The 23,396-nt window shown below is 42.7% G+C and overlaps 2 protein-coding genes across 6 annotated transcripts in view; one reads left to right on the plus strand and one right to left on the minus strand.

The window, feature by feature from the left end:
- Nucleotides 1-17,334, plus strand: part of LOC128705108 (glycerol-3-phosphate acyltransferase 3-like) — a 105,472-nt gene extending 88,138 nt beyond the window's left edge. For all 5 annotated transcript variants that reach the window (XM_070088787.1, XM_070088790.1, XM_070088788.1 and 2 more), the window contains 2 exons: nucleotides 1,125-1,312; nucleotides 13,078-17,334. In XM_070088787.1, the coding sequence (XP_069944888.1) occupies nucleotides 1,125-1,312; nucleotides 13,078-13,255 (366 nt within the window). In that variant the 3' untranslated portion in view covers nucleotides 13,256-17,334. The remainder of the gene's footprint in view (nucleotides 1-1,124; nucleotides 1,313-13,077) is intronic.
- Nucleotides 17,335-19,113: 1,779 nt separating this feature from the next.
- pyd3 (beta-ureidopropionase pyd3) overlaps nucleotides 19,114-23,396 on the minus strand; it is a 48,406-nt gene continuing 44,123 nt past the window's right edge. Inside the window, exon 10 of the mRNA XM_053780579.2 lies at nucleotides 19,114-20,130. Coding sequence (XP_053636554.1) covers nucleotides 20,041-20,130 — 90 coding nt within the window. The 3' untranslated portion in view covers nucleotides 19,114-20,040. The remainder of the gene's footprint in view (nucleotides 20,131-23,396) is intronic.

Consider the following 23,396-nt stretch of genomic DNA (forward strand, 5'->3'; position numbering starts at 1 on the left):
CCTGTTCCTCTCTGTGAGCAGTGTCAAGTTCCAGTATCGATTAGCCACATTCTGTTAGACTGCCCTCTCTATCAACGAGCACGCAGAATTTACCTCCAACGTCGTCTTCGTTCTACTACTCTCTCTTTACCTTCCCTTCTTGCTGATGGACCCTCCTTTAATCCTGACTCTCTCATTGACTTCTTGACAACGACCGATTTACTCCACAAACTCTGATGATACTTTTCGCACTCCCCTCAGCCCTTTCTGGTTCAGTCTCTTGCTGCCCTTTACCCTTTCACCATCCACTGCCCCGCTGTTATCCGTAACCTGTTGCTCATCCATCTCCCTTTTGCCACCTGATGCCCTCACTTCCTTCCTGCCCTGCAGCGCTGTATAGTCCTTGTGGCTTAGCGCTTCTTTTTGATTATAATAATAATGTGAGCAGTGTCAAGTTCCAGTATCGATTAGCCACATTCTGTTAGACTGCCCTCTCTATCAACGAGCACGCAGAATTTACCTCCAACGTCGTCTTCGTTCTACTACTCTCTCTTTACCTTCCCTTCTTGCTGATGGACCCTCCTTTAATCCTGACTCTCTCATTGACTTCTTGACAACGACCGATTTACTCCACAAACTCTGATGATACTTTTCGCACTCCCCTCAGCCCTTTCTGGTTCAGTCTCTTGCTGCCCTTTACCCTTTCACCATCCACTGCCCCGCTGTTATCCGTAACCTGTTGCTCATCCATCTCCCTTTTGCCACCTGATGCCCTCACTTCCTTCCTGCCCTGCAGCGCTGTATAGTCCTTGTGGCTTAGCGCTTCCTTTTGATTATAATAATAATAATCTGGACCTGTGTGTGTGACCTGAGTACACTAGAGATCGAGCTACCATCTTCTCTCACTCTTGCCTATTGTTAATGTAACTACCAACCCCTCTCACACTTGCAGATATTTATTATTATAATCAAAACTAACCACTAAACCATCGCTTGCAAATATATATATGCTGTATAGCCCTTGTGGCTTAGCGCTTCTTTTTGATTATAATAATAATAATTGCAAATATATAATATCCTCTCTCCAACATTCACAAACAGTTGCCACTTATTCCAAATCATCAAAATACCCTTTTTTTTAACAGATTGATAGCGACATCTTCCCAGTCGCAATTAAATTTGATCTGCGTTATGGTGATCCCTTCTGGTACCAAAATACCTTTGGTGCTTACATATTCAGCATGATGACCTCGTGGGCCATAGTCTGCGACGTCTGGTACCTGCCACTAACCAGGCGAAGACAACAAGAGTCGGCAGTTGCTTTTGCAAACAGGTCAGTAACGCTTTTTTTTTTTTGTAGTGTTGAGAAAGAACTGGTGTTAGACATACTGGCTGATAAAAATAATGAAAAAGGACCAACTCGTGTGGAAGCACTATCCTGTAAGAGTAACAGCACCTGGGAAATAGGAATGGAATTAAGTCAGTTTTTTTTTATTTTTTTTTGGAGGGATGGGGGTTATCCTAGGTTATTTATACATATGTTATTATGTTTGATAATTTGCGTAGCTACTTATGTGTACCTGTCTGTGTGTGTGTGTACGTACTCACCTAATTGTCGTTACAGGGGTCGATACTCAGCTTCTGGCTCCGCCTCTTCACTGACAGCTACTGGGTCCTCCCTCTCCCTGATCCATGAGCTTTATCATACCTATCATACTATGTATGGTTCCTGCCTCCACTACATCACTTGCTAGACTATTCCATTTCCTAACAACTCTGGAGCTGAAGAAATACTTCCTAACATCCCTTTCACTCATCTGAGTCTTCAACTTCCAATTGTAATCCCTTGTTTGTGTGTCCCAACTCTGGAACATCCTGTCTCTGTCCACCTTATTTATTCCACACAGTATTGTGTATGTCGTTATCATGTCACCCCTGACCCTCCTGTCCTCCAGTGTCGTCAGACCGATTTCCCTTAACCTTTCTTCGTAGGACATTCCCCCTAGCTCTGGAACCAGCCTTGTTGAAAACCTTTGCACTTTCTCTAATATCTTGACATGCTTGACCAGGTGTGGGTTCCAAACTTGTACTGCGTACTCCAGTATGGGCCTGACGTACACAGTGTTTAGAGTATTGAACGATTCCTTACCGAGGTATCGGAATGCTATTCTCAGGTTTGCCAGGCACCCATATGCCGCAGCAGTTATCTGGTTAATGTCTGCTTCCGGCGACGTGCTCGGTATTATACTCACCCCTAGATCTTTCTCGATGAATGAGGTTTGCAGTTTTTGGCCACCTAGCCTATACTCTGTCTGTGGTCTTCTTTGCCCTTTCCCAATCTTCATGGCTTTGCATTTGGCGGGGTTAAATTCTAGGAGCTAGTTGCTGGACCACGTGTCCAGCCTGTCCACGTCTCTTTGTAGACCTGTCTGATCCTCATCTGATTTAATTCTCCTCATTAACTTCACATCATCTGCAAACAGGGACCCTTCTGAGTCTATCCCTTCCGTCATGTCATTCACATATACCAAGAATAGCACTGGTCCCAGGACTGACCCCTGTGGGACCCCGCTCATCACAGGCACCCACTGTGATACCTCATCACGTACCATGACTCACTGTTGCCTCCCTATCAGGTATTCTCTGATCCATTGCAGTTCCCTTCCTGTTATACGTGCCTGATCCTCTAGCTTCTGCACTAATCTCTTGTGAAGAACTGTGTCGAAGGCCTTATAGCAGTCCAACAAAATGCAATCAACCCACCCCTCCCTCTCATGTCGGTTACCTTGTCATTAAATTTCAGTAGGTTTGTGACACAGGATTTGCCTTCCATGAATCTGTGGTGGCTATCATTTATAACCTTGTTCCGCTCCAGGTGCTCCACCACTCTCCTAATAATCTTCTCCATGACTTTGCATACTATACACGTCAGTGACACTGGTCTATAGTTTAGTGCTTCGTTTCTGTCTCCTTTCTCAAAGATGGGGACTACATTTGCCTTCTTCCATACCTCAGGTAGTTGCTGTGAAAATTTGTGTGGACTGCCTCCAAGTGAGTAGCCTACCCTGACAAACTCTGTTGACACCGAGCTCTGAGGTGGGTACCTCAGCCTCACAAGTGGCTTATAGGACAGATTTTCACAAATGATTGATGTTGCAAGAAACTCGCCTGCATGCACGTATAAAGGACTAACTTACTTGGTGTTGCAGCATATATCCTGATCTTCAACTTCCCTAAGCTTAGCCTTAGCCCCTTTGGGCTTCCTCTCAGAAACCACGTGCAACCAGGAGCCTAAATTCCTGCAATATTCAATCGTTATTAGTGACCTGCCTGCACCTCAGAAATTCCTATATCCAAGAGGGTGGGTATCCCCTAGTATAACTATGCAGACACGAACACTAGCTTCCAGACTGACGAGAGACACTGGTACTTACTGGGCATGCTCTGCCAGCTGCAACACAGGCCCACAGATCAACTCACTCACAATCTCCCCAGACACTGGCCAGAAATCTACGAGATAAAGCGGAGGTCTCGTCTTACTGTATGGGCCTGACGGAGGTCATCTACGGTACATTGAGGTGCCTCTACCAGATTTCCCCAGGTCTCGAATGTGAAGACACGCGGGGGGCGCCATCTGCTGATCACGGCACGTTTTGTCCAGTTGGTGTCTTTCTTAAGAAGAACGAGCTGGTCTCTCTTCCAGACCCTCGTCTCTTCGTTCAAACTAGGGCTGCCAGTTCTCCCTAGCTAACTTATCCTAGTGTTTGCCTTCATTATCGGCCTATTACTACCTATGTTAAGGTCTTAGGTCTACATTATTATTATCTGCAGTTGCCTCAATAATCCTAATATTAGTGTACTACCAGTAAAACTACCTACTCCTTCCCTGAAGGGTAAATCTATAAATTAAATAAGCTTACCAACAATCCACGCCAACTCGAGAGAATGCTTTGTTTTGGGTGGGGTATAAGGGCCACCGAACGGTGTGTTTTTCCCTGTTGGGACTTCTCAAACCAAATAAGTTCCAACAGTTGCCCAGTTTCAAGGGACGTGTTGAAGATTGTGGTTAGTGGCACACACACACTCTCTCCTCCCTCTGTAGGGACCCATGGAGAGATGTCCGGTTCCACCGCCTTTGAGGTATCAAGGTCACTTAACAGCTTCTTCACCTTCTCCTCGGTTGTGTGTATTTCATCCAACACTTGTTGGTGTACCCCTCTGTTTTGTCTTCCCAGTGTCCCTTCTGCCTCCACTGTAAATACTTCCTGAAATCTCGTGCTGAGCTCCTCACACACTTCTTGGTCGTTTCTTGTGAGCTCTCCACCTTCTTTCCTCAGCCTGATTACCTGGTCCTCGACTGTTGTCTTCCTCCTGATGTGGCTGTACAGCAGTTTCGGGTCAGACTTGACTTTTGATGCTATATTGTTTTTGTACTGCTACTGGGCCTCCCTCCTAATATGTGCATACTCATTTCTGGTTTGTCAACTAGTCTCTGTTTTCCTGGGTCCTTTGCCTTCTGTACTTTTTCCATTCTCTAGTGCACTTAGTTTTTGCCTCCCTACACATTCGGGTAAACCAAGGGTTCATTCTGGTCTTCCCATTATTTCTGTTACCCCTTGGAAACAAACCTTTCCTCTGCCTCCTAGCATTTTGTTAAGTAGTCCATCATTTTGCTTACTGATTTTCCTACCAACTCTCTCTCCAACTGAACCTCCTGCAGGAAGGTCCTCATACCTGTGTAGTCCCCTCTTTTAAAGTTTGGTTTTTCCCTTTCTACTCCTGTTTTCCTCTCCACTTGTTTTCAATCTCCCTATGGTTGAAGTCGCCCGTAACGATTAACTTTGCTCTACTCGAATGAGCTCTTCTTGCCACCTTAACTTGTGTGTCCACCATTGCTCTGTTGCACTCATCATATTCCTCTCTTGGCCTCCTGCAGTTCTGTTGTGGGTTATACATCACTGCAATGACTTACATTTCCGTGACTGTGCCTACTATGTAATCCCTTTCTCCAATCTCGTCCATTCCTTCCATTTCCTGATATCCCCATCGGTTTTTAATGAGAAGTGCAACCCTTCCTTCCCCTCTGCTCCTTCTATCCTTCCTCAGGATCTGATATCCAGGTGGGAAGATTGTATCTGCTATTGTCCCAGTGAGTTTTGTTTTTGTGACTGGGGACATCTCCTTGATTCTTTCATGTCACTCCTCACATTTATTCGTTATTCCATCTGCATTCATGTACCAAACCTTCAACTTTTCTATAATTGTGGTCCGGGAGAATGGTGAGCAGGTGCCCTGGTGGGGGCCTATAGGGCTTGTTGTGGGGGTGGGGTCTGTGGTGTGGGGACAGAGGGCCTATGAGGGATTACAGTAGGGGTGGGGGTTGTGGTGAGGGGGATGGGGGTAGAGGGTAAAGCGTGTGGGTTACTGTAGGGGTGGGGTTTGTGGTGAGGGGGATGGGGGCAGAGGGTACAGTGTGTGGGTTTTGGATTGGGTTGTTTGATTGCATTGGGGTTGCCATGGTTAAGTGTCTTCTGTGGGTGGTACTGGAGGAGGTTGTGTCTGTTCTTTCATCTGGGTCTGGTTTCTCCTGCTCCCCTCCTTCCTTGCCTCCCATTCCTCCTTGCGACATTGCACCCTCTCTTTCAATATCATCTTTTCTTCTCCAGTTCTGTCTCAGCCTGCCTTGAAAATCACTTTGACTGGACATTTCTTTTCCCTCTCGCAAACCACCCAATTCTCCAAAATTTTGTCAGCTGGGTCATGTCGTCTTCTCCTATTGCTTTCATGATGCTTTCAATAGTTATTTTTCCTCCTGTTTTCTTGCTTTGTAAGTTTCCCCTTCTACTTCTTGGAGCCAAAAGCTGCCCTCTCCCATTCGTCCTCCCACTTTACTTCCCTGAGCATCCTCCAAGACGAATTAGCTCCTGCCATTGATGCGTTTCTTCCTACTGTCTCTTCCCTATCCAGTCTCCCTGTGCTTAGCTGTTCCTTGACATGGCAGTTGTCTGTTAAAGCCTCTGCGTATATTATTATTATAATCGAAAAGAAGCGCTAAGCCACAAGGGCTATACAGCGCTGGCCTCTGCGTATAGCTTAGCTCCTTCATTGTCTTTGGTCCAATTTGTTCCTGCTGTTCTCCCTGTCTTTCCCCAGGCCCCACTTGGGTCTGATAGTCATCACATACAGTATAGCTCCTTTGTTCCTTACAGTCCCCTCATCTGTGACTGACGTAACAGTTCTTGATGCCGTGGCTGTACTGTCCTTTGGTTCTTTAGGCTGTTTCAAACTTTTTAGCTCTTCTACTAAGCTCTGTATCTTACCTTCTGGTGCTGTGACTTGTAACTCCCATTTCCTGCTCTCCTCAGCTATTTTCTCTTACATTTTCTTGTCGAGCTCTTCCAGCCTCCTCCCTTCTCATGACCTCTGTCTCCCAGGTCCACCCCTCGCAGCTTCACCCACCAGTCCTCTGGTTCTCCATCCTGATTTTTGGTATTCCATTTTTCTTCCACAGAAGGAAGAGCTTGTGTGTTTTTAAGAGTGCGTGTGTGAAGGGGGTGTTTGTTGTAGGGACAGAGAGGGGGAGGGAGGAAGGGAGAGGGGGAGGGAGACAGGGGAGAGGACAGAAAGCAAGAGGGGGGACAGCAGCAGAGGGGAGAGAGATGGGGGAAGGCTAGAGGGTACAAGGAGAGAGGAGGAATGGAAGTGGAGGAAAAGCAAGGGAGAAGGGGAGTAGGAGTAGGGAGGAGAAGGAAGATGGAGAGTGAAACAGGAGGGGGAGAGGGAGTGTGTGAGTGAGAGGGTGAGGGAGTGAGTGGGAGTGCGAGATGGTGTGTGTGCACGTGAGTGTGGGTGAGTGTGTGTGGGTGTGAGTGCGAGTGAGTGCAAGAGAGTGAGAGTACGAGTGTGTGTGAGAGTGTGAGAGAGGGTATGGGAGAAATAGTGTCAGAGACTGTAAGAGTGGGAGTGTGTGTGTGAGAGAGCATGAGTGAGTGTGGGAGAGTATGAGTGTGAGTGTGGGAGAGAGTGAGAGTGGGTGAGTGTGCAAGAGCAAGATGGATAGGATCAGCCTTTACAGTGTTTGTAGGCCTAGTAGGCTCTGCATCGGAGGACAGGGAGGAGGAGGAGGAAGAGAGGGAGGAGGAGGAGGAGGGAAAGGAAGAGGAGGAGAGGAAGGAAGAGTAGGAGGTATAGTAGTAGTAGTAGCAGTATTATTATTATAATCAAAAAGAAGTGCTAAGCCAGTAGTAGCAGTAGGAAGAGAGGGGGAGGGAGGAATAGAGGTACCTGCGCTAGGGTAGGGATGTACAAATTTGCGAGTGTGAATTTATGACCCTCTTGTATGTATACGTGTATGCATCTACGTGTACAGCTGTGTGCATTACTGTACTATCACCTGAACCTTCTTTCCTGGTTCTACCTTAATTAAGCAGTAAAATAAATTACTGGCTTTTTGGGCTCTCCCGGTTTCTCTACACTCGATTCTCTACAACTGTGCTGCTATGTATGGTAAACTGTGCACAGTATTTGTGTATGCCTGAATAAACTTCCTTACAATATGGGTGTATTTTGCCTGACCTATGCGCCTGGGTGCCTCGCTGATGTGTGTGGCACCACTATAGTCCCTTTCCAGTTATTTTCCCTTACTAAGTGTTGAGTGTTCTATTATGATATTCAGCTCTCCAGAGCAGAGTTTAAGACCCTGTGTGTACTCACCTATTTGTGGTTGCAGGGGTCGATTCACAGCTCCTGGCCCTGCCTCTTCACTGATTGCTACTAGGTCCTCTCTCTCTCTCTGCTCCATGAGCTTTATCAAACCTCGTCTTAAAACTATATATGGTTCCCGCCTCCACTACGTCACTTTCTAGGCTATTCCACTGCCTGACTATGATTGAAGAAATACTTCCTAACATCCCTTTGATTCATCCGAGTCCTCAACTTCCAATCGTGACCTCTTGTTTCTGTGTCCCATCTCTGGAACATCCCGTCTTTGTCCACCTTGTCTATTCCGTGCAGTATTATATATGCTGTTATCATGTCTCCCCTGACCCTCCTGTCCTCCAGTGTCATCAGGCCGATTTCCCTTAACCTTTCTTCGTTGTTGCAAACCTTTGAACTTTCTCTAATTTCTTGATGTGCTTGACCAAGTGTGGATTCCAAACTGGTGCTGCATACTCCAGTATGGGCCTGACATAAATGGTGTACAGAGTCTTGAACGATTCCTTACTGAAGTATCGGAACGCTATCCTTAGGGTGGCCAGACGCTCGTACACTGCAGCATTATCTGAGTGATGTGCACCTCAGATGTGCTCGGTGTTATACTCGCCCCCAGATCTTTTTCCTTGAGTGAGGTTTGCAGTTTTGGCCACCTATACTATACTGTGTCTGTGGTCTTCTTTGCCCTTCCCCAGTCTTTATGACTTTGCATTTGGTAGGGTTAAACTCAAGGAGCCAGTTGCTGGACCAGGCTTGTAGCCTGTCCAGGTCTCTCTAGTTCTGCCTGATCCTCGACCGATCTGATTCTCCTCATTAACTTCACATCATCTGCAAACAAGGACACTTCTGAGTCCATCCCTTCCGTTATGTCGTTCATGTGTGTGTGTGTGTGTACTCACCTAGTTTAGGTTGCAGGGGTCGAGTCCAAGCTCCGGGCCCCGCCTCTTCACTGGTCGCTACTAGGTCACTCTCTCTGAACTGTGAGCTTTATCATACCTCTGCTTAAAGCTATGTATGGATCCTGCCTCCACTACATCACTTCCCAAACTATTCCACTTCCTGACTACTCTGTGGCTGAAGAAATACTTCCTAACATCCCTGTGATTCATCTGTGTCTTCAACTTCCAACTGTGTCCCCTTGTTGTTGTGTCCCATCTCTGGAACATCCTGTCTTTGTCCACCTTGTCAATTCCTCTCAGTATTTTGTATGTTGTTATCATGTCTCCCCTATATCTCCTGTCCTCCAGTGTCGTCAGGTTGATTTCCCTTGACCTCTCCTCGTAGGACATACCTCTTAGCTCTGGGACTAGTCTTGTTGCAAACCTTTGCACTTTCTCTAGTTTCTTTACGTGCTTGGCTAGGTGTGGGTTCCAAACTGGTGCCGCATACTCCAATATGGGCCTAACGTACACGTTGTACAGGGTCCTAAACGATTCCTTATTAAGATGTCGGAATGTTCTGAGGCTTGCTAGGCGCCCATATGCTGCAGCAGTTATTTGGTTCATGTGCGCTTCAGGAGATGTGCCTGGTGTTATACTCACCCCAAGATCATTTTCCTTGAGTGAGGTTTGTAGTCTCTGGCCCCATAGACTGTACTCCATCTGCAGTCTTCTTTGCCCTTCCCCAATCTTCATGACTTTGCACTTGGTGGGGTTGAACTCCAGGAGCCAATTGCTGGACCAGGTCTGCAGCCTGTCCAGATCCCTTTGTAGTCCTGCCTGGTCTTCGATCGAATGAATTCTTCTCACGTCCTCTGCAAACAGGGACACTTTGGAGTCTATTCCTTCCGTCATGTCGTTCACAAATACCAGAAACAGCACTGGTTAGTTACCATTTGGTCCTAGGCACATGTCGATTAGACACTAGGCCTGTTGTATGTGCATACGTGCGCGTGTGTGTGTATGTGTATGTGTGTGTATGTGTGTGTGTATGTGTATGTGTGTGTATGTGTGTGTATGTGTGTGTGTATGTGTGGTGTGTGTGTGTGGTGTGTGTGTGGTGTGTGTGGTGTGTGGTGTGTGTGGTGTGTGTGTGGTGTGTGTGTGTGGTGTGTGTGTGTGGTGTGTGTGTGTGGTGTGTGTGTGTGGTGTGTGTGTGTGGTGTGTGTGTGTGGTGTGTGTGTGTGGTGTGTGTGTGTGGTGTGTGTGTGTGGTGTGTGTGTGTGGTGTGTGTGTGTGTGTGGTGTGTGTGTGGTGTGTGTGTGGTGTGTGTGGTGTGTGTGTGGTGTGTGTGTGGTGTGTGTGTGGTGTGTGTGTGGTGTGTGTGTGTGTGGTGTGTGTGTGCGTGGTGTGTGTGTGCGTGGTGTGTGTGTGTGGTGTGTGTGTGTGTGGTGTGTGTGTGTGGTGTGTGTGTGTGGTGTGTGTGTGTGTGTGTGGTGTGTGTGTGGTGTGTGTGTGGTGTGTGTGTGGTGTGTGTGTGGTGTGTGTGTGGTGTGTGTGTGTATGTGTGTGTGTGTATATGTGTGTGTGTGTGTGTGTGTGTGTGTGTGTGTGTGTACTCACCTATTTGTGGTTGCAGGGGTCGAGTCTTAGCTCCTGGCCCCACCTCTTCACTGGCCGCTATTGGGTCAGTCTCCCTGCACAATGAGCTTTATCATACCTCTGCTTAAAGCTATGAATGGATCCTGCCTCCACTACATGTATGCGTGGAGCCCCAGACCGACATAATGAGATTAGTCACGAGGGAGCATTCACCAAATTCAACTTCAATAACAAAGACAAAGTGGGACCAAGTAAACCAAGTCCTAACCGATATAAGCTGGGAAGATATACTAAGCAACACAGACCCCAACTTATGCCTAGAACAGATTAACTTGGTGGCACTCGATGTATGCACAAGGTTTATTCCTCTAAGAAAAAGGAGGAGTAGATGTAAAATAGAAAGAGACAGGCGCTCCCTTTACAGGCAACGGAAAAGAATAACAGAGCGGCTAAAAGAGGTCAATATATCTGAAATGCGTAGGGAGACACTGGTCAGAGAAATTGCAAGCATCAAACTTCAGCTAAAGGAATCTTATAGGAGTCAGGAATCGCGGGAAGAACTAAAAGCCATAAATGAAATCGAAAGAAACCCAAAGTATTTCTTCTCCTATGCCAAATCAAAGTCGAGAACAACGTCCAGTATTGGGCCCCTACTTAAACAAGATGGGTCCTACACAGATGACAGCAAGGAAATGAGTGAGCTACTCAAGTCCCAATATGACTCAGTTTTTAGCAAGCCGCTAACCAGACTGAGAGTCGAAGATCAAAATGAATTTTTTATGAGAGAGCCACAGAATTTGGTTAACACAAGCCTATCCGATGTTATCCTGACACCAAATGACTTCGAACAGGCGATAAATGACATGCCCATGCACTCTGCCCCAGGGCCAGACTCATGGAACTCAGTGTTCATCAAGAACTGCAAGAAGCCCCTATCACGAGCCTTTTCCATCCTATGGAGAGGGAGCATGGACACGGGGGTCGTCCCTCAGTTACTAAAAACAACAGACATAGCCCCACTCCACAAAGGGGGCAGTAAAGCAACAGCAAAGAACTACAGACCGATAGCACTAACATCCCATATCATAAAAATCTTTGAAAGGGTCCTAAGAAGCAAGATCACCATCCATCAAGAAACCCATCAGTTACACAGCCCAGGGCAACTTGGGTTTAGAACAGGTCGCTCCTGTCTATCTCAACTATTGGATCACTACGACGAGGTCCTAGATGCACTAGAAGACAAAAAGAATGCAGATGTAATATATACAGACTTTGCAAAAGCCTTCGACAAGTGTGACCATGGCGTAATAGCGCACAAAATGCGTGCTAAAGGAATAACAGGAAAAGTCGGTAGATGGATCTACAATTTCCTCACTAACAGAACACAGAGAGTAGTCGTCAACAGAGTAAAGTCCGAGGCAGCTACGGTGAAAAGCTCTGTTCCACAAGGCACAGTATTCGCTCCTATCTTGTTCCTCATCCTCATATCTGACATAGACAAGGATGTCAGCCACAGCACCGTGTCTTCCTTTGCAGATGACACCCGAATCTGCATGACAGTGTCTTCCATTGCAGACACTGCAAGGCTCCAGGCGGACATCAGCCAAATCTTTCAGTGGGCTGCAGAAAACAATATGAAATTCAACAATGAGAAATTTCAATTACTCAGATATGGTAAACATGAGGAAATTAAATCTTCATCAGAGTACAAAACAAATTCTGGCCACAAAATAGAGCGAAACACCAATGTCAGAGACCTGGGAGTGATCATGTCGGAGGATCTCACCTTCAAGGACCATAACATTGTATCAATCGCATCTGCTAGAAAAATGGCAGGATGGATAATGAGAACCTTCAAAACTAGGGAGGCCAAGCCCATGATGACACTCTTCAGGTCACTTGTTCTATCTAGCCTGGAATATTGCTGCACACTAACAGCACCTTTCAAGGCAGGTGAAATTGCTGACCTAGAAAATGTACAGAGAACCTTCACGGAGCGCATAACGGAGATAAAACACCTCAATTACTGGGAGCGCTTGAGGTTCCTAAACCTGTATTCCCTGGAATGCAGGCGGGAGAGATACATGATTATATACACCTGGAAAATCCTAGAGGGACTAATACCGAACTTGCACACGAAAATCACTCACTACGAAAGCAAAAGACTTGGCAGACAATGCAACATCCCCCCAATGAAAAGCAGGGGTGTCACTAGCACGTTAAGAGACCATACAATAAGTGTCAGGGGCCCAAGACTGTTCAACTGCCTCCCAGCATACATAAGGGGGATTACCAACAGACCTCTGGCAGTCTTCAAGCTGGCACTGGACAAGCACCTAAAGTCGGTTCCAGACCAGCCGGGCTGTGGCTTGTACGTTGGTTTGGGTGCAGCCAGCACTAACAGCCTGGTTGATCAGGCTCTGATCCACCAGGAGGCCTGGTCACAGACCGGGCCGCGGGGGTGTTGACCCCCGGAACTCTCTCCAGGTAAACTCCAGGTAAACATCACTTTCCAAACTTTTCCACTTCCTGACTACTCTGTGACTGAAGAAATACTTCCTAACATCCCTGTTATTCCTCTGTGTCTTCAATTTCCAACTGTGTCCCCATTCTTGTTGTGTCTCATCTCTGGAACATTCTGTCTCTGTCCACCTTGTCAATTCCTCTCGGTATTTTATAAGTCGTTATCGTATTCCCCCTATCTCCCCTGTCCTCCAGTATTGTCAGGTCAAAAATTGCAGGGGTATAAAAAAAAGGGAAGAGGGGAGTTAAAAGTATTTAAAGGAATGCCTTAAATAAGATACGCTAAAATTACACATTCAAAAGATGCCATTGAAATAAAGTGTTCTCTTGTTTATGCACACAATCCAGTACAGTATTTGAAGTTTTTTTTCTATTTTACTAGAGTGAAGGCACTGATAGCCCACCGAGGAGGGTTTGTGGAACTAGTGTGGGATGGTTTTGTCAAGTATACCAAGAGCCTGGAGCTGAAGCAGGACCAGTGGAGGAAACGGCAACAAATTGAGTTTGTGAGACACTTTAATCTAAGCAATGCCCACAAATCAATTGAAAAAATGTTTTAACCAGAATTATACACACAGTTTAATGGGAAACAGCTAAACCCATAGAGATCATACAACACCTGGAAGGCAATCAGGCTCGATCCAAGAAGACAGAGCTTCAGATCCTTGCAACAAGGCCCTGGTGGTTTAGAGCTTGGTACTGATTATAATAATCCTGGCAACAAGAGCCCTTCACCAGTATCAAGATTCCTTAAAAGGTGTTAGCTAGAATGGGAGTAACAATTTCTAGAATAGTAGAATTCCTCTCCTGTCTGGGTTCTAGCATTAAATTTAAGTGGATTAACCTCTAAGCAGATTTTCATATTCACATTAAAATAAAGGCCTACTTTGAGGCGTAATCCTGCCTCTTTAGCTGGTATTACTTCCTTTCTATTGAATGAGTGCAAGAAATTGCCCATTCAACTATTTCAACAACCTGATACTGCACACAAGTCCAATTTAACATCATAGGCATTCCAGTTACTAAAGCACCTTTCTTCTGTTCATTGTCACAACAAGCATCTCCTACATAACACCTGCCATTTATTTTAAATCCATGGAGGAAAAAAATTAAATTTTACCCTATTTCTCTTCTAAAGGGGCAACTGATATATCAGATCATTATTTAGTAAGAGTAAGAGGTAGACGGGACAAGAGGAAAATGGCAACAAGAGAGAGGTGGAAGTGTATAAACTAAGGGAGGAGGAAGTTCGGATGAGATATAAGCAACTATTGGCAGAAACATGGCCTAGTGCAAGTATGAGTAGTGCGAGGGTTGAAGAGGGTTGGAATAGTTTTAAAAATGCAGTATTAGAACGTGGGGCAGAAGTTTGTGGTTATAGGAGGATGGGTGCAGGAGGAAAGAGGAGTGATTGGTGGAATGATGAAGTAAAGGGTGTGATAAAAGAGAAAAAGGTAGCTTATGAGAGGTTTTTACAAAGCAGAAGTGTTATAAGAAGAGCAGAGTATATGGAGAGTAAAAGAAAGGTGAAGCGAGTGGTTCAAGTGTGTAAAAGGAGAGCAGATGATAGAGTGGGAGAGGCACTGTCAAGAAATTTTAATGAAAATAATAAAAAATTTTGGAGTTAAACAAGTTAAGAAAGCCTAGTGAATGAATGGATTTGTCAGTTAAAAACAGAGTAGGGGAGATAGTAGATGAGATGGCAGGAATATTTTGAGGAACTTTTAAATGTCAACAAAGAAAGGGAGGCAGTAATTTTATGCATTGGCCAGGGAGGTATACTATCCTTCAGGAGTGAAGAAGAGCAGGATATGAGTGTGGGGGAGGTGCGTGAGGCATTACGTAGAATGAAAGGGGGTAAAGCAACTACAACTGACAGGATCATGACAGAAATGTTAAAAGCAGGGTAAGATATAGTGTTAGAGTGGTTGGAACTTTTGTTAAATAAATGTATGAAAGAGGGGAAGGTACCTAGGGATTGGCAGAGAGCATGTATAGTTCCTTTATATAAAGAGAAGGAGGACAAAAGAGATTGTAAAAATTATAGAGGAATTAGTTTACTGAGTATACCAGGAAAAGTGTAAGGAAGGGTTATTATTGAAATAATTAGAGGTAAGACAGAATGTAGGATTGCAGATGAGCAAGGGGGTTTTAGAGTGGGTAGGGGATGTGTAGATCAAGTGTTTACATTGAAGCATATATGTGAACAGTATTTAGATAAAGGTAAGGAAGTTTTCATTGCATTCATGGATTTAGAAAAGGCATATGATAGAGTGGATAGGGGAGCAATGTGGCAGATGTTGCAAGTATATGGAATAGGTAGTAAGTTAGTAAATGCTGTAAAGAGTTTTTAAGAGGATAGCGAGGCTCAGGTTAGGGTGTGTAGAAGAGAGGGAGACGACTTCCTGGTAAAAGTAGGTCTTAGACAGGGATGTGTAATGTCACCATGGTTGTTTAATATATTTATAGATGGGGTTGTAAAAGAAGTAAATGCTAGGGTGTTCGGGAGAGGGGTGGGATTAAATTATGGGGAATTAAATACAAAATGGGAAGTGACAGTTACTTTTTGCTGATGATACTGTACTTATGGAAGATTCTAAAGAAAAATTGCAAAGGTTAGTGGACGAATTTGGGTGTGTGTGTAAAGGTAGAAAGTTGAAAGTGAACATAGAAAAGAGTAAGGTGATGAGGGTATCAAATGATTTAGATAAAGAAAAATTGGATATCAAATTGGGGAGGAGGAGTATGGAAGAAGTGAATGTTTTCAGATATTTGGGAGTTGACGTGTTAGTGGATGGATTTATGAAGGATGAGGTTAATCATAGAAATGATGAAGAAAAAAAGGTGAGTGGTGCATTGAGGTATATGTGGAGGCAAAAAATGTTATCTATAGAGGCAAAGAAGGGAATGTATGCAAGTATAGTAGTACCAACACTCTTATATGGGTGTGAAGCTTGGGTTGTAAATGCTGCAGCGAGGAGGTGGTTGGAGGCAGTGGAGATGTCCTGTCTAAGAGAAATGTGTGGTGTAAATATTATGCAGAAAATTCGGAGTGTGGAAATTAGGTGTGGAGTTAATAAAAGTATTAGTCAGAGGGCTGAAGAGGATTTGTTGAGGTGGTTTGGTCATTTAAAGAGAATGGATCAAAGTAGAATGACATGGAGAGCATTTAAATCTGTAGAAGGAAGGAAGGCAGGGTAGGGGTCGTCCTCAAAAAGGTTGGAGGGAGGGGATAAAGGAGGTGTTGTGGGCAAGGTGTTTGGACTTCCAACAAGCGTGCGCGAGCGTGTTAGATAGGAGTGAATGGAGACGAATGGTATTTGGGACCTGGCGAGCTTTTGGAGAGTGAGCAGGGTAATATTTAGTGAAGGGATTCAGGAAAACCAGTTATTTTTATATAGCCGTACCTGAGTCCTGGAAATGGGAAGTACAATGCCTGCACTTTAAAGGAGGGGTTTGGGATATTGGCAGTTTGGGGGGATATGTTGTGTATCTTTATACGTATATGCTTCTAAACTGTTGTATTCTGAGCACCTCTGCAAAAACAGTGATTATGTGTGAATGAGGTGAAAGTGTTGAATGATGAAAGTATTTTCTTTTTGGGGATTTTGTTTTTGGGTCACCCTGCTTCAGTGGGAGATGGCTGACTTGTTAAAAAATAAAAAAATCTTCTAATAAAATATTAAAGATTGGTCATGGTTTAGGCTCTCAATTAAAGCAGACCTAGTAATAATCCATTAAACAGGCCTTGCCTTAGGAAAAATTGCCAAAAATCAAACATTACCACCACATTACCAGTCACTTCTGGGCTGAAACAGAGTCAAATCCTCTCCATTTCACTAGTATATCTTTATTTCATCATTTGATACTAAAGAAATAGCCAATAAAACCATAAAAACCACCCTAAAACCATGCCTCAAATTTTGTTGTAAATCATACTGAAGGCTAGAGGTTAGCCATTCTCATGAGGTAACTCTGGGGCAGGATTTTTTGTTGTTCACACCCACCTGAAACCCATTCTTTCATGTCTAGGCTAAAGTTTACTGGTTACAGCATAACTGAGGGTGCTACAATTAAGACTGAGATCTACATTCGAGACAGTGAAAAGGTTAACTGTAGGTTCTGCAAATATGTAGAATTTGGGTGAAATATGTAACTTGATTTCCCATGCCCAAATTTCTTATGAACTTAGGGTAATTCTCACTAATACCATTAAGGTTAAGGAAATATTCAAGGATAACATCTCATATAAAAAATGAACCGAAATCTCGAACAAAAAATATTGTACTGAAGACATTTAATAACATTCACAGTTCCTGGTTTTATGGGGGAAGGGGCACACAACTATCTCCATATATTTGTCAATTAAATTTAAATTTTTATTACACCTACGGTTAACAAATACCTGACAACTGATACACAATTAAATCAATTCATGGAATTTATTTCCGAGCCAACACTAAAAGACAAACACTGAAGAATAAGGTGTGCAGAACAGTAACCTGTTACAGCTTGATTAGCAAGAATTTTTTATTTTTTGTTTCACGTACCAGCTGCCTCCCACCGAGGCAGAGTGATCCAAAAAAAAAAAAAACTATTTAGCTTTTCTTTTTACATTTAGTAATTTATACAGCAGGAGTCACTAGCCCCTTGCTCCTGGTATTTTAGTTGGCTTTTATGCTCATGGCTTATGGAGGAAAGATTATTTTCCACTTACCCAAGGATATGAAAGTAAATAAGAACAAGAACTATTAAGAAAATGGAAGATGGGTGTGTATTGTTGGCCCCGTGGATAAAGTAATGGGTACACCGTTCTGTTCTCACAGGGCTGGACGTGGCGAGGAAGGATTCAACACTGTCTAGCCACAGTACTGTTTATGATTCAAAATCATTTATTTAGTGATTTCACTAATACATGTACAGCAGAACCTTAGTACTTGAACTTAATTCGTTCCAGAAGGCTGTTTGAGTGCCGATCTGTTCAAGTACCGAACGAATTTTTCCCAACCAATTTTCTTTTTGGTCGGCTGTTATCTCTAATCTTCGTAGGCCCCATGGTGACTTATTTATACAAATAATATAAAAAACCCTAGGTAGTAGGTTGGTAAACAGCAACCGCCCAGGAAGGTACTACCGTCCTGCCAAGTGAGTGTACAATGAAAGCCTGTAATTGTTTTACATGATGGTAGGATTGCTGGTGTCTTTTGTCTGTCTCATAAACATGCAAGATTTCAGGTATGTCTTGCTACTTCTACTTGCACTTAGGTCACACTACACATACATGTACAAGCATATATATACACACCCCTCTGGGTATTCTTCTATTTTCTTTCTAGTTTTTGTTCATTTCCTCTTATCTCCATGGGGAAGTGGAACAGAATTCTTCCTCCGTAAGCCATGCGTGTTGTAAGAGGCGACTAAAATGCTGGGAGCAAGGGGCTAGTAACCCCTTCTCCCGTATAAATTACTAAATTTAAAAGAGAAACTTTCATTTTTCTTTTTGGGCCACCCTGCCTTGGTGGGATACGCCAGTTGAAAAGAAAGAATATAAAAAACACCAAAAAATTCAAAGAAACACGTAATATTTTACAGCAAAGTTCTGGCAGGCCATGTTTGTTTGGTCTAGTGCTGAGCAAACGGTCAACTACCGAGCAATTTTTTTTACCAAAGCATTCGAATACTGAACTGTTTGAGTAGGGAGCTGTTCGAGTACCGAGGTTCTACTGTATATGCATGTGGTAGTGTAACCTAAATGTAAGCTGAAGTAGCAAGAACATTGTATATTCCTGAGAGAGTACTAAACCTATTCAGTCACAAACTGAGAGGTCATTGGGCTTAATATAAAGGGGACCTGCTGATGAGGGGACTCACTGCCATCAAATTATTATAATCAAAACTAGGCGCTAAACTCACAAGGGTCATACAATGCTGAGCACTGCCATCAAAGCACCCCCTAGAATGGAAGACCACCACATTTAACCTTTGGCAAAAAAATCAGAAATGCAGTAGGGAGGGTTGGCCATCTGCAAACATATGTACTGTACCCAAGAGATTTTTCTGTGTGCCAGTAGTATTGAATTTTCAAAAGAAAAGCGATAAACCCGTGGTCATACAGTTGCGTACTGTGAGTTCTCTTTCTGAAAGTCCAAAAGTGCTAATATCACTTAGAATTTTCGACCACGACTGGGTCCTGAAGGCTGGAATTATTTAACTTAGGTTAGGGCTACCAAGCTTTTGAGTGCCCAATCTGAATTTATGAAAAGACAGCAGTAAGGGCTGCTAGCCAAGAAAATTCTCATGTGATATTGATTATTCTTACCATATGTTTGCCAACCATGACCTAGGTAAAGAGTTCTTTAAAATGTGTGCTTTTATCATAATCTTTACTTAAAATTGAAGGTATTATGAATATCACAAATTTTAGTAATATTATATTTTATGAATGTAAAAAGCCAACAGCTACCACACAAAATTAACTTAATCCAGTTAAAATTTGGAGTGAAAAATAGCATAAGCAAATACACTTCTAAATTAATAACTTGCCTAATCTGCAGGAGAAATGCCCTAAGAATAGGACTATCTGTTTGCAATTAAACTTATATAGGATTAACATTCCTTATCAACTAACCAAAATCCTCTTAACCTATAGTATTAATATTAATTATCCTTGTGATTAATTATTATTATCACTGAAATTTTGTATTAGGAGTAAGAATATAGTTTGAATTACCAGATATTATTCCTAACCTTACCAGCATATTATTGTTCAAGCATTTCTGGGAGGCAGAGCACTTATTCTTTTAACCACATGTTCCAATCTTGAGCAAACTCGAATCCTAATACAGTATACATGTACATTCGCATGCGCACACACACACACAAAAAAAAAAAAACTTCTGAAATAATTCAGTATCCAAGTAATGCTGATTTATGAAAAGCACCAATTTAGAAAAATGAGGAAAAAAAAATGGGGGGAATTTTTTGAAGATTGGATTTTGAATATAATAAAACTACTTTTGTAAATATATTACAAACTACAAAACCCTATCAATCACATTACAAAAATAGTAAATAATTTTACCATTCACTGAAGTATATAGTTTTAAACCTTTACAATTGGTTTCATATAGTAAATGATGTATAATTAAATTATGATAACCCCATAAAGCCAAACTAACTTATTTACTGATTTAGGTAAATGGATGTACTGTATTACCTTTTGTTCTGCTCTTGCATGAGCTTTTAGAACAGTTGTTGTATTTAGAAACTAGTTCTATATACAGTAATTATATTCCTCCAAAGTAAATTAACATCTCACTTTAATTTTTTTTTACATCTGTTGTTCTTAGCACAAGTCCTTTATTATTGGTGGTTCATAATCAGGCTGGATGGCAGCAGACAATGATGATGCATAAAGGTCCAAACGCTGAGTCATCTGTGGAGCCAGTATAATATTAAAACTAAATATGTTAAGACATCATATGATTATAGTCAAAGGAAAATATTTAATCTGCAAGGGGGTGATACTTCAACATAAAAGCAACAATGTTCAACAAAAGTAATGTGGTTGGGTAACTGCATTTTTTTAGACTACAAGAAGGTATTTGGTAATGTACCCCCACAAGAGGCTACACCAGAAACTTTATGCAGGTGGGAAAAAGTATTTTAGGAAAAGGAAGCAAAGAGAGACTGTCAGAAAAGATATCTGAATGGAAAAGAGTAATTAGTGAGATTTTGCAAGGACTGGTATTAGGACCAGTACTGTTTCTGGTTTATATGAAATAATCCAAATGGGGTTAATTCAGATATATCCTTATTTACTGATGTAAAACTGTAAAGAATACAAAAAGATGAGAAAAGGCTCCAAGGAGTCTGGATGAACGACAAAAGGGGTCATATATGTGTGGTTTCTTTAATTTCCCCTTAGTAAATGCAATGTTTGGAAAACTGGGGGTGGAGCAAAATGACTGGAAATACAGTACAGACTAAAGGGACATGCCCAGCATATCATCAGAGGCTCACATCAGTCAAATAATCCCTGTAGCCAATGCTCATCTGGAAATGTAAGAGCAGTTTTCAGGAATGTCAGTTTCTTTTTGGGACCTTTATATAACACAAGTAAGGCTCATCTTGGAGTATGCAGCATGTTAAACTGAAGCATGCAGAAGTTTGCACACAAAACCTCTTTTACCCCCTCCCTCCAACCTTTCCTAGGCCGACCCCTACCCGGCCTTCCTTCCACTACAGACTGATACACTCTTGAAGTCATTCTGTTTCTCTCCATTCTCTCTACATGTCCGAACCACCTCAACAACCCTTCCTCAGCCCTCTGGACAACAGTTTTGGTAATCCCGCACCCCCTCCTAACTTCCAAACTACGGATTCTCTGCATTATATTCACACCACACATTGCACTCAGACATGACATCTCCACTACCTCCAGCCTTCTCCTCGCTGCAACATTCATCACCCATGCTTCACACCCATATAAGAGCGTTGGTAAAACTATACTCTCATACATTCCCCTCTTTGCCTCCAAGGACAAAGTTCTTTGTCTCCACAGACTCCTAAGTGCACCGCTCACCCTTTTCCCCTCATCAATTCTATGATTCACCTCATCTTTCATAGACCCATCCACTGACACGTCCACTCCCAAATATCTGAATACATTCACCTCCTCCATACTCTCTCCCTCCAATCTGATATCCAATCTTTCATCACCTAATCTTTTTGTTATCCTCATAACCTTACTCTTTCCTGTATTCACCTTTAATTTTCTTCTTTTACATACCCTACCAAATTCATCCACCAACCTCTGAAACTTCTCTTCAGAATCTCCCAAGAGCACAGTGTCATCAGCAAAGAGCAACTGTGACAACTCCCACTTTGTGTGATTCTTTATCTTTTAACTCCACGCCTCTTGCCAAGACCCTCGCATTTACTTCTCTTGCAACCTCATCTATAAATATATTAAACAACCATGGTGACATCACACATCCTTGTCTAAGGCCTACTTTTACTGGGAAATAATCTCCCTCTTTCCTACATACTCCACTATCTTCATAAAAACTCTTCACTGCTTTCAGTAACCTATGCAAATTCTATGCCTTGGGTATCTGTAGGTATGGAATATCTGGAAAAACAGGATGGACATGCAATTTTGACCATCTCAAAAAATACCACGTCCATATGACCACAGGAGAATGCAAAATTATTTCACACTGAAATGTGTTACTCTTCAGTCCATGTGCTACTTTTCAGTCCATAAAAGAATGCTACAACACATACTGTTAGACACCATCTAAAGGGGATGAGAAGATAAAAATCACTCAGACCATGGGAAACAAACCTTGGGAGCTACAACCACTCCAGTGACACAAGTTTTTAGTGCCAGGAAGAAGAAAAACAAAAGCTGACAAGAAATGACAGAAATCTTACACTAACTCAGATCACTTCTGGAGTGGAGGCACAGTCAGTGGCCTTTACTAAACAACAACTGGTATTAGTGCCAGTAAATAAAGCCCCATCCCCATACATACCATCAATACGACATTTATCTTTCCAAATATATATACAGGGTCCAATAGCTTTCATCAGTGGACTGATCAGAGTCAAATGCAATGTTTGCAGCTTTCAAAGAGGCCCACATAAAGGATCACTTTGACAATGATATGGAACCCAGGTTATAGCCTATCCAGATGCAACAGAACAAACAGGCAACAAGGGGCAGGGGGAGAGAGTTGGCGTGTATGTCATAGTAGCTCATTTGCTCAGAATTACTAAACATCTCAAATGATGTAGTTGAAGTTTTGGCAGAAAAGATTGAAAACCAAACCTTGTCATTGTGGCTGTATTCAAGCCTCCTTATGCAACTTCCCAACAATTCTAGGAATCTTTTATTATTATTAATAACAATTCCAGACAGCGATCAATTTAAAAATTGACCACTGACTGGAAAATCTCTCAGCCCCTCACCAAACATCTTGCTGCTGGGTGATTTCCACTTAAGACATCTAAAATGGAGGAATGTAGCAAATAATGTTCTAGAAGAGATAACCCAGGACATAGCTCAGATGAAAATTCACACATGAGCTATTAAATCTCTGCAATAAATTCCCCTTAAACCAGTCAATAACAGAGCCAACAAGACTGGAAAATACACTTTACTTCATCTTCACTAATAATGATGATTTGATATGAAATGTTACAGTATCAAAGACAATACACTCAGATCACAACATAAGAAGTACAGACATGAATGCACAGGGCTCCTGACCAGAGAAAGGTGACTAGTTATGAAGGTGCCTTTGCTAAATTTAACTTCAATAACAAAAAACACAGTGGGATCAACCATGTCCTAAAAGAAACAATCTGGAAAGCTATCCTAAACATCACAGATTTGAACCTTTGCCTAAAAAGAATTAACTCTGTGGCACTTGAGGTATGCGAGACTCTCCCTATACAGGCGAAGGTAAAGAATCACAGAGCTGCTGAAAGGAGCCAGCATATCTGAAATACAAAAGAAGGCACTGGTCAGAGAAATAGCAAATATCGAACTTAAGCTTAAGGAATCATACAGGAGATAAACTCAGGAAGAACTAAAAGCCATAAATGAAATTGAAAGAAACTCAAAATATTTCTTTTCTTATGCTAAATCTGAGGCAAAAACAACATCCAGTATTAGGACCCTGCTTAGATGAG

The sequence above is a fragment of the Cherax quadricarinatus genome, chromosome 26, assembly GCF_038502225.1.
Source record: "Cherax quadricarinatus isolate ZL_2023a chromosome 26, ASM3850222v1, whole genome shotgun sequence".
In the NCBI taxonomy this organism is placed as follows: Eukaryota; Metazoa; Arthropoda; class Malacostraca; order Decapoda; family Parastacidae; genus Cherax; species Cherax quadricarinatus.